The sequence below is a fragment of the Athene cunicularia genome (assembly GCF_003259725.1).
Source record: "Athene cunicularia isolate RWA chromosome 4 unlocalized genomic scaffold, athCun1 chr4_part2, whole genome shotgun sequence".
In the NCBI taxonomy this organism is placed as follows: Eukaryota; Metazoa; Chordata; class Aves; order Strigiformes; family Strigidae; genus Athene; species Athene cunicularia.
The window spans coordinates 23073091-23088703 of NW_020799099.1; the positions used below are offsets into that span (position 1 = coordinate 23073091).

The 15613-nt window shown below is 38.9% G+C and overlaps 1 protein-coding gene across 1 annotated transcript in view; it reads right to left on the reverse strand.

The window, feature by feature from the left end:
- Positions 1–15613, reverse strand: part of MMRN1 (multimerin 1) — a 46229-nt gene that overhangs the window by 20024 nt on the left and 10592 nt on the right. Inside the window, exons 2-4 of the mRNA XM_026848167.1 lie at positions 9223–9342; positions 6920–7026; positions 1440–1538 (exon numbers count right to left, since the gene is read on the reverse strand). Coding sequence (XP_026703968.1) covers positions 1440–1538; positions 6920–7026; positions 9223–9342 — 326 coding nt within the window. The remainder of the gene's footprint in view (positions 1–1439; positions 1539–6919; positions 7027–9222; positions 9343–15613) is intronic.

The following is a 15613-nucleotide window of genomic DNA, read 5'->3' on the forward strand; positions in this document are numbered from 1 at the left end:
CTCACCATGTAAACTCCAAGCTCATTTGACAGTATGTAGAGAACACTGCCAAACAATTTGCATATAATTTGCCACCAAAAATTTACCTGACAAATGCACTCATTGCTGGGGACTATATCAAAAGCAGAGAATAATTCTTTCAAACTACTTCCTTATTCAAGCATGTTTCACATAGTTCTTTTGTTGTTATTTAAACACAGTATGCTGATTGTTGGCAGTTATCCGAGTACACAGAGTTTCTAAATAATTCTGCATTACCAACATCTCTATACCCTCAAAGGCATATACAACTTCAGGTGGCACAGACTGGAATACAGTATAGTCTGTCAACTACTTGAATACCTCTAAATCATAGATACCTTTTCATGTTTCTTTATAGTGAACACTTGATATTTGAATTCATAGTTAATTGGAATGATATGATAAACTGATTGTTTCTGCTCCCAGTTTAGTGAGTGTGCAAACATGCCTGGCATGAATAAAATTCCACTCCCATGAATACTTATGCAGACAACTATGAAATTAATTTTCTGGAAGATTTGTGCGGGTAAACTTTAAATTATACAGATGGTAATGGAAAATAAATATAAAGGTGTGTGAGCATACCCAAGAATTGTAGAGATTAAGAGGTGGAGAAGCTTTTCATGCAGCAGTCACCTAAGGTAACTTCTCAATGTAGATCACTATTTGAATAAAAGCATTGTTGTTACTAACTAGCTCCTACAATGCTGAGGTCTGTACATACCCTTGGCAAGAAAACACTGACATTATGTTCCGAAATGTTATGGTCCAGATAGGTTGAAGTAAACACAGCAGTGAGCAAATGAATAGTGTAAAAAGAAACAGTCTCAAACATCTGTGGTATAGACCTGTAAACTGCTCCTGTGTTGATTAGCTATTTGACCATTCTAGACAGAGTAGCTTAAAACACACCTAAGCTTGGCAGCATCATTGTACTGATTTTGAATAAAGCACCCATTTCTATAAGAAAATATATAATAAGAATCACATATTCAGATAATACAACTAACATCACTACATTCTGTTTTATGACCAATGCTGGTCTATACTACTCCTAGGTTTGGTTTTAGTTTTTTTGGCTGTGTTGTTTGGGGTTTTTTTCTTTACTTTTGTTGTTGTTGTTAATTCATCTATTTTGCTCAGTAATATAAGAGTTCAAATATTTCCTTGCAGAATTATTTTCCTGGGTTTAGTTTAGTCACAAGACACTCTATAAACGTTAAGCTACTGGTACCTTTAAATTTCAGTTTCTTCTGCCTGTCATTATCAGAGCAGTGTACTGCTGAACCATGACTGGTAGAAAGTCATTCAGGTCGCTTCAGCAGATAGGGATTTTTCTGAAATTGTTTTTGCAGCGATCTTAGTGAGTCTCATGGTCAGTGACTGGGCTAGAGGTGATAGTAATTATAACAGCTGACCTGGCCCATTGCTGTCCTGAGGAGCTGCTGGTGTCCTCTCATTGACGGTTCTGCTGCTTTCAGCCTGGTTGCTGTGTATAAGTGATTCTTGTTCTTGAGCTAAAAGAGTGAGAAAAAGGAAAGGATGTGAGTGAAACACAGAACATGACAATCAAGATTCACTATCATTGCTTTTTCTCTCTATTCTATACCAACCTTAATAAAGCCTAATCTGCTTAGTTCATTAACAGTGTGGGACCACATTGATGAAGACAGTGGCCTTATAAACAGCTTCCTGAGAGTGGCAGGGGTTGATGTTAATACTGAAATGTCAAAACTTACGCTATAATGAACAGAATTTTGAAATCTCCAGGGCTAAAAATTCTGGAAGAATATTTTAGATCAATATAAAACAGCTGTACAAAGACAATACAGAGACTGTTGGCTGTAAAATTAATTAGGTTTTTTTATAGCTACAAAATTATCCAGGTCTGTTGAAACTGATTTTTTTTTTTTTTTTTTTGATAGATTACACAAATCTTCAACCATTCCACTACAGGCAATTATGGTTATACTACATTGTTGCAGCACCTAAAAGATAAAAACCATTTCAAAACACACTCAGATTCCAAAAAATATCATCTGAGATTTGCAACTGGTCCATACATGAAAAAAATTCACAAAGGTGATATGTTTGTAAATACTTTCTCTGGGCAGGGCAGATGGGATTTTCTGTGCTTATTGTATATTTCAGCCCAAAAATCCCAAAGCAATTTGCAAAAAGCTACACTAACCTTTCAATATTACATTTGGTAGAACTGAGATCAAGAAAAGTGACTTCACTCATAAAAAGTAGGGAACAACTGATAGGACAGCTGATAACTGAACTGAGATTTCCACCTTCCTGACTTACTTCTCTAGACATTATGTTTAATGGTATAATTTTCATTCCATTTTTGTTTAAAAAAAAAAGAAATAAATACAAAGTAGGTTGCAAATTCATGTGTAAATTCATATCAATTTTTATATGCTTGCTCAGTTTACGAAGCATTTTGAAGTGGATGTTGTTCCAGCTGCAGCACATCTAAGGAATGACACATGTGCCACTGATGTGATTTTCTGTCTTCAGTACAGTTCAAGCAGAATAACTTGGGTATGGTGACATTATTTTCCAGTTCAAATATTAAAACCTAGTCTGGCCATAATGTGGGTTTCCAAGGAAACAGAATAAAATGCTGAATCATCAGTCATGAATTCCCTATTTCATCAGTCTCTTAACAGTATATATGAGGATCAATAGATTACATCCAAAGATGGTTTAAGACGTTTTATGTTGTAAATTAAGAGGGAAAAGTAACAATTAGGATAGGAATTCAAAGGAAGTTAACATGTGGACTTAAAGTTTTACAGAATTTGTTGAAATTGGTTGATAAGGACTACAAAATTCTCAAACAGTTATAATTTCAATAGCTTCTGTTATCTTTCTGTGGCACGGTTATTGACAGGAGTTAAATACTTGCATTCAGACCAATTCATTACACAGGATTTATCAGGTGGTGATGTGATGATATAACCTATGACGAGGGAGTCAGTTACTTGCCTGTGATAAAGACCAGCTGATCGATGTCCTTTTACCCTCATTTACTGATCTTTCTGTTGTTCTAAATGCATTCCATGCCACTGTTAGTACTACAGACTCCAGATGGTTTTTTATACTATCCAACTTATCTTTCACCCTCCCTATTAAATAAACCGCCCAACTCACCACTTCGTATTGTAGAATACTCAAACCCTCACAGTTTTATTCACTTTTAGAATTTCAAGGATAGATGTTTATCCCTGTGTGCTTATTTTATTAATGATTTAAACTGTTCAGATAACATAATCCCTGTAAGACCCAGGACATAGTATCACGCTGTCAGAGCAAACCCGTAATGGAGCAAGCCAGCAGTACATTATAGACTGTTTCTAAAATCAGCAAGGACTGTAACCAGTGATGCATACACGCACACACACCCCTCAGAGATGACACTCATATTGTGCGGTTACTAAATTTCATCACTATATAGGAAAGGTACTTCTCAGGCAGCATTAGAAATTCAGGGCTTTTCATTTGTGAAACAAATTCAGAAGAGTCACTGGCAATATAGCTTCTCCTACATCATTCCTCCAGTGTGACTCAGTCCTTTTCCAAAGGAACCACTCTGACACATCATTTGGTGATTAAGTCTTATGTGCTTCTTGGTCCCACAGCTGAAATCCCCCATCCTAGATGTTTTATAGCAGATGTGATGGGAGCACTAGACTGAAACTCTAATACATACACTCTTTAGGGTGTAGCCATCAAATGACTCGCATTTGGGACCTTTAAGAAACTGGATACGCTATGCTCAGTTTAAGCTAAAAATATGAAATGTAAAATAAAAATTAGACTACTAGACCCACCTGATAGGTGCCAATTACAATAACAAGGCAACACCAACCAAAAAGCAGCAATTCAAAATGCTGAGCAATGAGTTCTTCCAGTTCCTCCAGGAGCTTCAGGGTCCTCAGCACTTCTGAATATCAGGTAATGCACATAGGAATTTAACATTAGGTTCCTATCATTGAATATATTGACCTAGATGTATAATTTATTGTCCCATGTATTTTTAAACACAGTGTGCAAAATGATTTCAGGGAATATTAAAAATATGGAAATTGGACCTTTTTCCTCTCAATATATTTTTGATGAAGCAGGAATGGCTGAAGGGGAATCCCTGTGGGGAATTTGGTAGTTTCCTCCCATACTCAGTATTTCAAGGTGAATTGCTACCTTCTGTGTCTGTAGCTCACCCCAGGCAGAGGATAGCACTTGCTCCTGTGTGGAACATTTTACAGCCATCTGCTGGAGAAATGACATCGCTACCACGCGAGAGAATTCAGTGCTAACAATGGCTATGGCATTGTCAGCAGCTCTGAGAACCAGCGGTTTGCTCTAGGCCACAGCCAAGGCAGATGGAAATGAATTCATCTATATTAAGTCACCTCAGCCTCACTCCACAGCAAAGCTGAATTCGAACACAGCATGATCTACATTCGAAGATGCATCTTCCAGTTATTGAAATTATTTGTGACACAATATAGTGTTCAGGGACCACGTGTGCATGGGCAAACCAGGATTTCTTCCCCTCAGACATTACTACACATTGTTTTCGCCAGCTTAAGGATGAAAAGTTAAAATAAAGCTGTATTTAGTAAAAGTGACATATCACGAACTTTGCAACTGGGAACTTACAAGCCCTTTCATTTTAGCAGTTTTGCTTGCAGTTAAGCATTTCACATTCCCCAACCAAAAATAATTATGTTTTATTTGTTGAATTATCCATATTGTGCTATTTCACAACACCTGTAAGAAATTATGTCTCCATTTTTCCCTTCTTAAAAAGTTTCTTGTAAAATTGCATTGTCCATGCTGGACTAGGATCCGTGCCTTATTCAATTTGATCATGTGCTGCCACATGGGAGGTAAAGCTAGAAATAGTGATCTGAACACGTCTCTTCCCAGAGGCTCATTCATTACTACATTACTTTGAGAACCGTCTGTAACCAAGCAGTTACAATTGAGGCTACCAAACATGGTTCACAGATGTCTAGTAATAACTATCAGATGGTAACGAATGTTTCCTTCTGCCTAGACTATCACAGTGAACTAGTTATCTATGATTTCACTTGGTTTGAGAAAGCTAAACCAGAAGGTGTTCTGAATTAGCATTTGCTACAAGCAAACCCACATCACACTAACAGTGCCTTCCCAGGATCTAAAACATCTTGTCAGAATACTCCAGTTCACTTGGCACAGAAACCCTTCAACAGTTCTGTTGTGGAGAAGATCAAGTGCAGAGAGGCTGCACAGAGGGCTCAGTGACTCTGGAGAGCTCCTGTCAGAGCTTACAACGTTTCTCCCTGCACCACTGTAGAAACAGAGTGCCTGAAGACAAGGCTATTGGGCTCCCAACTGTTCAAGTTCATTAGCTGACGTCCCTTCATGGGAGTTGAATAATGCAGGCAGGGCTTGTGCTGGTGGTCTGCTCCTCATGAGAGGCAGGATTCCAGAAGCGGGGAAGAAGAAGAGCCTTTCTGACATAACACCTTTCATCCCAATCTCTTTAAGTACTTCTACAAGCATTAATTAATTAAATATCCCAGTGCCCTTGTGAGATAAGTGTCATCTCAATTTTCTAGATGGGTAAACTTGGGTATGCAAATTATAAGCGGCTTCCCCAAATTATTCAGCAAGCCAGAAGAGGTTTGAAAATAGAACCCAGGAGATGTAATTTCAAACCTGCCTCTGTAACACTTGACAACATTTTCCTTTATTCTCATTTTTACACAGATGCCACTACCAATTGCGTTATACAGCTGCTTCTTCCTTGTCAATGCTTGCCTGTTGCTTTGATGCCATTTCAATTTTATCAACCATAGGCTCCCCCTTCAATAAGTATTTTTTAATCTATTTTTGCTAATGTTTGAATTTTTTTAAAAGCAAACCTTTAAAACATCTGATCCATGCTCACTGGACAGGCTTGCTGACTGACTGTGTCCCGTGTTAATATCTGACTCCACACTCAGTTGCACAGAACAGAATTCTGTGCCTGCTGAGGTTCTGGCTCTCCAGCATTGAAATTTCCCTTCTGGATGTGAATAACAGTGATTTCTCTTCATTCCTCTACATAAATTTTTAATCACAGCCTCTACTTTACCACTGCTGATTGAATTCTCTACCACATCTAATGGCCTTTCTTGTAATATTCATTCATTTAAAATATGTATGCTGATGCCATATCTTATTTTTCAAGGGCAGCTTGTTTAAGGCCAGCAGCAAAGAAATAGCTATTTTACAGATGTTAAACTACAGTACGTTGCCATATGTTTGATCACCAGGGCAGAGGTAAAACACTTTGTTCTGTCAAAAAAGGGCACAATTATACAGGGATCGTGTAATACCTAGTAAAATTCAGTTCACTGTTGAAATGAACAACAAAAGTCACATTCTATTCAGAGAGAAACAAAGTTGATACATTATTTTATCATATATTTTTAGAGCCTGAAACTGAACGTGAGAAGAGTCACAGTGCTATATGTGAATTTTACAGCAACTATTCAATAGAGGACTAAATTTAACATCCCCAGCACTGAAATACTCAATAACTAAAAGGTCAAAAGTAGAGATGCACTGAATGCAAACTCTGTACTTTAGCAAAATGGTATAAAGCTCAAGATTTTATGAGTTTTATTTAGAGTGAAAGAGAAGAAAGGACATTCTGCTTAGCTACTCTGGAAATTCATGTGCAGGGAAGAGTCCACATCCCAAAGCATTTTAGTTACTGTGAATTTTTCCTGGGTTTAAATTAACAGGAAGGACTGTTTCAATTTTCAGTAGAACCATTTGCTCACAAATCAGACTGCATTGTTTTCCTTTGTTGAGGTGAATAGTTTCAAATCCTTACAACTCTACCTACCTTTGCGCTGGCAGTTTTGCCCACTGTACCCAGGACAGCACTTCCACTCCAGCGATGTTACTATTGTATGTTTGATTCTGTAGGCTTGGTGTGTTGCTGTCTGGGACCTGCAAAATAAGAACATTTTAAATCTCTTTTAGGTGACCAAACAGCTGTAGGATACCTGTATAACTACATTACGTTATCTTACACGTCACATGTATCCTTTCACTAAGTGCTTGAAACTGGAAGTGAAGCCTAACAAGAGTTTGGTATTTCAATAGCAATTACAGTTTTAATAGTGCAGACTTCAGGTCATCTGCATGGATTTTAAAGGAACCTCATGTCTATTTAGTGCTGTCAGACTTCTTCCCTGAATATCTTATCCAGGAGACAAATACTGCTCACTTTTATGGAAGATGATTAATATCTACTAAACTGGACAGAGTGAGCCAAAAATACAATTGTGATATACCGTTTACTTTGAAATCAGTGAAAAAAGTATTTACAATTAATTTAGGTCACATCAGTTCACATCTAGTACATACTGGAAGCGTTCCATTCTGATTATTTTATACAAGATTATACAAACACTAATCCAATAAAGCATAAAAATTTCCACTCTGGAAGTCAATTTAAGGAGGGTATGGCTTAGTTGTGATGCCTCAGTTACCACTATTACAGTATGTAACTGTAGAGGCAGCAATTTTCTTTCTGTGTTTTAACACTTTCTGCATGTCTTGGCTTCCCTGTCTTTTAGCTTTCTTAACTTCATAGAGAAGTCAGTTTAGAATGAACATGCTACAGTAGGGCATACAGAAGAAACTAACCACATCAAGTCTACTTGCCTTTTCTAATATGTTAAATATAAACATTGAATAAAAAGAATATCACACAGTTCTGCTAATTGCTAAACACTAACATGAAGAACACCTAAAAATCTCAGAAAATACAATTATAAAATTGTTACAGAACAGTTTTGGACACATAATCCTTGTCTAAATCATTCTAGAAATGGAGACATATTCAAAGGCTGTCAGAGCAGAAAACATCCTCCCAATGAATTAAAAAAATGCCACCTTGTTTTATACTGTAGTTAATTCTATAACCCCTTCACAAAGGATGTAATAGTATATATATTAAAATTCACAGTAACTGTCAGGAGCTTTGCATGTGTCCCCAACCAGCTTTGTCTCTGAGAAATGGCTTTTTCAGCAGCAAGAACTCAATAAAGATTAAGGTGAACTGAAATCAAGAGAGTTCTCAGTTATTTTGCTGTATGGATGGTCTTGTTTTACAATAAAACTAGCTTATTCTGTATTAGCATAATCCATTTCTGAAAGCACTCATAAAAATTATGTGTCCCTGAGAGGAGTTAATCAGGAATAGCTACTGCGAAAGTAACTCTCCATGTAGACAAGCCCCAGAACTGTATATAGTAGCGACTTATTTACAGGAGCAGCACAAGATGTTAGTTGTCCTACAGAAAACAAATCAGAACTATCATGAATCTTCTAGAATGAATTAGAAAAAAATCCCTGGCAACATTTCAACCACAAGGTCCACTCCACACTTTTGCAGTACAATTGACTGTACTTCTGTCACCTAATCCTAAGGATACTCTATTCCCAGTTTCACCTCAAAAGTTTAAGCATGTTCTGCATACCACCTAGAGGACAACTCTCAGAACAGTCAAACTGACTTGTAAGAGGCTTTTGAAATTTTTCAAGGGAAAAATATGTGACAACCTCTGTTTTGTTAGTGCTCTTTCAGTTCACCATTTTCCAGGCCCATGCTTTAAAACCTAATTTCATTTATGATTGAAATCTAAAGTTTAGAGACTACAGTGAACCAGAAAGAACAAGTCGTATGCAGGCCAATTACTTTTCTAGGTTCACTGCCTGACCAAAGCTGTACCAGAAATAAGCACCCAGCACAGAGATAACAACAAAAGTATTAATGCCTCTCAGGGGAAGCCTTTTGCTCCAACAAAGCACAAGCTTGGAAAACAGCACAGAAAGGATTTTCTTCCCCACATGTCCTTTAAAGCTTTGCACACATGCACCTTTCCTTGAAGTACTACTGAAGAGGGGAGCAGGCAGTGGGCTTATTTGAAGGCTTTGAACTGATAAGAGGGTGCCAGTGAAGGCATGCCAAGTCATGAGCTTTTACACTTGTTATAGGAACGTGTGAAGATGAGACCTGGAAATGTGCTGATCTGCTCCCTCCTGTTTTCTTTTTCATTTCTAAAGTCATGGTTTTATTAATTATGCAGTTGGTGATAAAGTAGTTGCAAGTACTCTTTTCTTCCTAGTTCTACACACCTCTGAGCACAGGATCCAATATGCCAAGTGCAAGGCTTCGCTCTGCCCGATAAGAAGGTTTCCAAATTGTCCACCACCACTGTAGGTAAGAGTCTGGTATGGACATAAGCACACCAGTTCCTGTAAGATACAAAAGGTAAATATAATTAAAAGTACAAATAACGTTTTCCACAACAAGGTGTTTATATTAAAGAGGAAAGTTAAAACCATAATTTAGGGATAGAACTAAGGTATGAAAAGTGTTTCTCTCAGGCTGCCAATGTAGTCTTGGGCAATTAGTCTCTGAGCTTCAGCTACCCATTAACAACAAAGAAAACCAACAATCATTTCTCCATCTCTACATATATTTATATTGCAAATCTAAATTTTTCTTTGTAAGTGTTTGTGGAGCACCAAGTACAAAGAAGCTTTTCTAGACTGCAGTAATGACAGGTCTTAAAATACACCCACATTTCAGACTTCATAAACTGTTTACCCAGAATTCAAAGGATTGTTTAATAAGGTTTTTAACCACCTATAACTTTAACTTCATGAATGGACATTTCTACTCTTCCTTCCTTCCCTCAGCAGTACTGTGATTACATGTAGTTTGTGTTGTGCAGTGCACTTTGAGGTGAAAGTCACAAACAGCAATAACATGCCACAGCTTCATGCTTACCTCTGCAACTGGCTACCCACCCAGAGAAGTCAGTCACGTACAAAATGAACAAACTCTTGATCACTGCAGCATAGGACATAGGAATGGGCAACTGCAAGGCCAGGTTTGTGGGTTGTTTTTTTTTTTTAAAAAAAAACAGGATTCTAAGGAGGTTGCAAGAAACCGCAAACTGTTAAATTGGATTTTGAAATCAGGCAACTCGATAGAAGCTACAGTAGAGGACAGAATTAAGTAGAAATTACAAACCGCATAAGGGCTTTGGACAGATTCAAACAGGGAAACCATGCCTCAGAAATCTACCAGCATTCTTTGAATCAGAAGCAGGTAGATAAAGGGGTGATTTTCAGAGGTTTTTGGCAAGGTCGCCTGCCAAAAGCTATTAGAGGGGAAAAAAACCCAAAACAATCTGTCACATAGTAAGAGGATCCTCTTACAGATTAATAAGGTATTAAATCAGAGGTGAAAGATCAGTTAGCTTTCTCAAGAAACAGTTTATGAGCAGAATCCCACATGAATCTGTAACAGACATTATATTCATCAATGGGGGGGAAAGCTGGTGAATAGGGAGATGACAGACTTATACAGACCTATACAAAATCATTTTCTGTAGTAAACCTACGAGTTTATGGTCAGCCCACAGCTTGGGTACAGAATTCAGGTTTGTTCCTACATCCTAAAGGGAATTGAAAAATAAAGATGCAAACAGAAGATAAAGAGAAGGAAGAATGTGGTCATAGCATTCATTATTCAATTGGTCTTGTTATGAAAGAGAGGCATGAAAACAAAACAGATTTCAATTTAAAGGGGAAATAAAAATAAAAAAAGTCAGGGTGGTGTTTCCACAAACAAAGTCTGTGCCAGATTTGGAAGGTTGGGGAGCTAAAATGGATTTTAGAAAGAAGTTAAATAATTTATGATTTTATGAGAGAACATGTCATTAGGGTGCTGTTTGTTTGTTTGTTTGGGGTTTTTTTAAACACAAAGTTGTAGCTATAACTTCTGTCTCAGAAAGTCTCACAGCTGCAGATTGGAAGGCATCCTGAAGAAAGCATTATTGCATTTCTGCCAGTGAAACAAACGTCAGTTTGGTCTAGCAGTGATTCCCCTCCCCTCCAACTTAGTACAGCCTTTCTTAGGGTCACACGTGAGTCCCTTGTCCACATTGAAACATATTACATTTTTGACTTGGCAAGGTAGTACAAGATGTTGTTTCAGTTGTAGGGCTCGTTAATTTGAAAGTACTTCTATACTAATATTTGTGTATAAGAACTTGAAGTTCATCTTTCTGGGTCATGGTATGCTGCTAACCTTTGTTTGCAGCTGTAGTAGTTCTGTTAGCATTTCATAATGCAGTAAGGAAATACATATTTACATTACCCAGCTGACCCAAAAAATTGGTATCTTGGTATGGGCTTCTTATACTGGAAATCAAAATACAATTAAAACTAGATTAATTCAATTTACTTAACTGGCCTTAGTACAGATTCACATTGCTTCAAACAAGAACAGCACAAAACACAAAATAGTATCAGAGTCTATCCTTAAGTGATTGCTTTTGTCTGCTGAGATCCTGCCAGTGCACTGACATTAAATTCAATAGTGCTTTATTTGGAAAACGATTCCCGAGGAAACAGCAGGATAAGCTGGGAAGTAAGATGCTAAGTAAGGTCAACAAACTGAACCTCTCAGTATTTCTGCTGTCAGCATTGTATTGTGGTGCTCCCTCACACAACACATATTGTTTAATTGCTGAATAATGTGTTTCATATAAGATTTTTTTTTATTGTCTTAGATCTGATTTTGCTCACCCACTCTCCACTTCCTTGAGAGTTTTCATTACTATATTATTTCTTTTTAAATGGGTATAAAAAGGCTGTGCTTTTGTTTGATGTTTCCTTTATGCTATGCCTCCTCTAGCTATAGCTTTTTGTCTGTGCATATCAACTAGACACTGTGCATAAATATTTGCTAAAAATTAAAAGCATCTCTCAACCATAAGCTTAAAGATTAGGTACTTTTCTCCTTACCTCTGTGGAAGCCAGAAGCAACTCTGTGCAGGTTTGACACATATAAAATTGACAGAATCAAAAGGAGACTTAAATCTTTTGAGCTTTGCGGCAGGATCATAAAGTGAGGCCTATGGTTCCTTAACAGCCTCCTGCATCACGCAAGACTAGCAGAAGCAACTAAATAATAATGATACTTGCACTTAAACATTGCCAACAGTTAGGCAGAGCACAAGCTTGTGCCTCCATCTCTTCCAGCACACCTCTGCAGCAGCAAGGGAGAATGGGCATGCCCTCTTGCCAAGAGTTCAGCAGGAGCCGTCTGTGGCAGAGCACTTCGCTCCCTTACAAGCATGATCAGGAAGACAGCTCTTTCATGTGGCTTCCTGGCTGAGGATCAGGGAGTAGCAAGAGCAGGGCTTCACCCTAATAGAAAGCAAGGGGGAGCAACTACAGAAGCAAGTCACTGACCTCACCAGCAGCATATGGCACCACAGACAAGCAAGCAGCACTAGGGTACCAGGAATGGGTCAAGTAGCAGCCCAACAAACATCAAGCAGAAACTAGGTAACATGTCTAAGGCTACCAGACACAAGCACACTTATAAGGACGACAGGCTCAATTCTATGGCTTAAATTCTAATTCTAACAGGCTTAAATGGAGCCCTGGCCCATGAGTGTGGGTGGAGGCTTCAGGTGAGATTGTTTAGGACCATCAAGACTTGTTAGGTGGCTTAAAACACTATCACTGAGCTCCTTCCTCACCACAGGCATGAGGTGTCTTCCATTTCACAGCTGCAGTGAGGATTTTGCATAGACATGCCTAAGGTTAAAAGCCATATTTTTTTCTCTGAAGTGCAGCACACATTGAAAAAAAAAAAATTTCTCAGCATATGAATGGAATACTAAACATTTGTTAACAGGTACAGAAAGTGATGAGGCAGACTGAGAGGTCTATTTGGGAGGAGTTCTAACTAAGCATGGTGGCTTGCTTATGATTTGCTTGTGATTTAAACTTGGTATGGAGAATATAAACATCTAAATTCCTGAATATCTCCCAGGCATTAAGTGATGGCATACAAAGACTGATTGGAAGATATCTGAAGTGATAACACCTTCTCAAGCAGTTATGCAGTACTATGCCTCTTTTACTGTTGCACATTGGCTGCCTGAAAAGTGAGGAACAAACAGCTAACACCTTGGGCAGCTGATTGCTAAGCTTACCTCTGAAAAATCAAGAACCCAAATACAGGAATCAGATTTTAAAATCTAGGCAGCGGTTAGGTTAGAAGAACTTGAGCTCATAGTTCCCTACCCTGTGCTCTACCCTCACATGCAGGCCCAACAGCTTACCAGAGAAAGGGATTAAGCAGAAGACACATAGCAGTGTTGTCAGTGATGACTTTTTCTGCCATGCACACAGTTGGGGTATAATTTTTCAGTAAGTGAATTCCATTTTACATTTGAGAAAATGTGCTCAATGAAAGTATAAAACACTGAAAACAGGCATAAAAAGCAGTTGAAAAATACATGAAAGCCCTGGATAGAGAGAATCCAGTTTAAAAAAAAAAATCTACTTTTTAAAATTCATAATGTAAATCCACTAATTAGCATTATTATTGAGGGTGACTAAGTTCAAGGTAACAGCTATTGGAACTTGCTCATTTGGAGATGCCATCCAAAGGAAAACATACATCCCAAAGGTATCAGTTAAGGACTGCTCTTCATTTTTAAAGATAGTCTGAAACAGCTTCTGGTTTCTTCCAAAAATTTAAATCAACTGGAGCAGACTGTTTCTATTTAAAATATTTAACTCATTCTTAAGCTACGTGAGTGCAATGTCTGAAGCTGTGGTTCTCACATGGCCCAGCAATCTTTGATCAGGCTAAATTGGAGGAAATATTCACAGCAAAAGAGCCCCTGGTGTGACTCATAATTAGGTTTACACTACCAATGAAATAAGCTCATTAAGAGATGTTAAGAATGTAAATACAATTTTGAAATCAAATTGTCTGAAAAAATGTAGATTTGGAAATAGAAGATGAAGTGTGGTGGAAGAACTATGACAGGCTGTGTTAATGCAAAGGCAGAACAGAAGACAACTGATTTGCATAACAGGACTTTAAACCTGAAAATCCTCTTTACCCTCTATGGAATAATATATTCTGGATCAGCAACACAGGCTTCTAATATGCAGCTTTTGTTGAGAGCTGCAGGAGCTGGCATTTGTTTTGCATCGAGCCTGATTTCAATCAGGAAAGCTGTATTTAAAAACAAAACAAAATCCTTGCAACGTACAAGTCCAGGCTGAAGAGAGCAGTGCAAGCCATAAAGCCTGTGTGACAGATTTCATCCTCCTCTTGCGTGTATTGGCCAGGAAAACTCACTGATAGCAAGGTGTGGGAGTCCTCAGGCTTTCAAAATAGCCTCTTTGCTTATGATATTTGCAGAAGTATTTCCAGATCAAATCAAAACACTGCTACACCAACTCTGCATCAAGAGCCTATCTGCGGTTTGACCGTATCTGAGAAGCGGTGCATAGTACTAAGAGCAGCATTTTTTTTCTTTTGCAACCAATAAGCATGTTTACTCTGCAGCCTTGGCAGGTCTGGGCCCTCTGGGGTTTCTGGCCATCGCAAATTCAAAGTCCTGAGCAGTTGATGGTCTGCAGAGCCTGCCCACACAGCTGGAGCAAAGAACCTAAAACCAGCAGGGCATTAGTGGGACCCAGATGGTGCCTTTAAGCCTGTATTTTAGCTTTGGGGATCCTAGATGTCCTGTATAGCTTATTCAGATCTTGCTTTAATACCCTCTTGCAAAAGTTCTTTTCTGCTTATACCAGTCCTGTTTCTTTTTCCCCAGAGAAAACCTTCCCATGAAGCATTTCTTCATTCCCACAGTTAGCCAGAAAATAGAAAGGATGCAGCCTGGAGATAACTGTGGAATGGAAGTAGCTTCGGGGCAACTGTAAGCAAAGACTGCTTGCAACTGGGTCCCTAGCAATAAAACCAATGCCCAGTCTGGACGAGTATGTACCAATAATACATGGGTTTCCCTCGGTTGATAAAAGGTTATTTCTGGCAGTGTAAAAGGGATTGCTGTAGTGTTTCCCTGTGTTCAGCTGACTCACCCTCAGTGATTTGCATCAACCTCATGATATACACAGTGTGAATTACCGGGCAGCATCTTGTGACCTCAAAGGGATGTGATTCGCTGCAAAAAAGCAACTTCCCCGTTTGCAAAACGAAAGCTTGTGGCATACACAAACCGGCCCTGTAACGCACAGCTAGGAGATGAACCGTAGGTGATGTCTCAGCTGGAGTTACTCTTGTTTAAGCTTTTACAAGCAGCAAATACGGTTTCTTAATTAACTGTGGAGATTTCTGAAGCTCGACTTATCTTTACGTGGTGAAAGATACCCCACTTATTTCGAAATAGCTGTTTAAGCATTCTTACCGCCTTGCCTCCTCATTCAGGGGACACTCAAGAGCCCTTAAACCCGTCTCAGCTTCGCTGGCGTCCTGCCAGCACCCTTAACCCCTCGCCTAACTCGCGGGGCCTACGCTCTGCCTTACCACCTCTCCGGGGGCAGGCTGGGTGCCCCGGCTGAGCTGCGCGGGGGACAGAGCTCACCCCATCGCCCCCCGCCGCGGGGTTTGCTGCCACGGAGCAGCACCGCCAGGCGGCGGCGGGGGAAGGAGAGAGGCGGGGCGCTGCCGGGCCGGGCC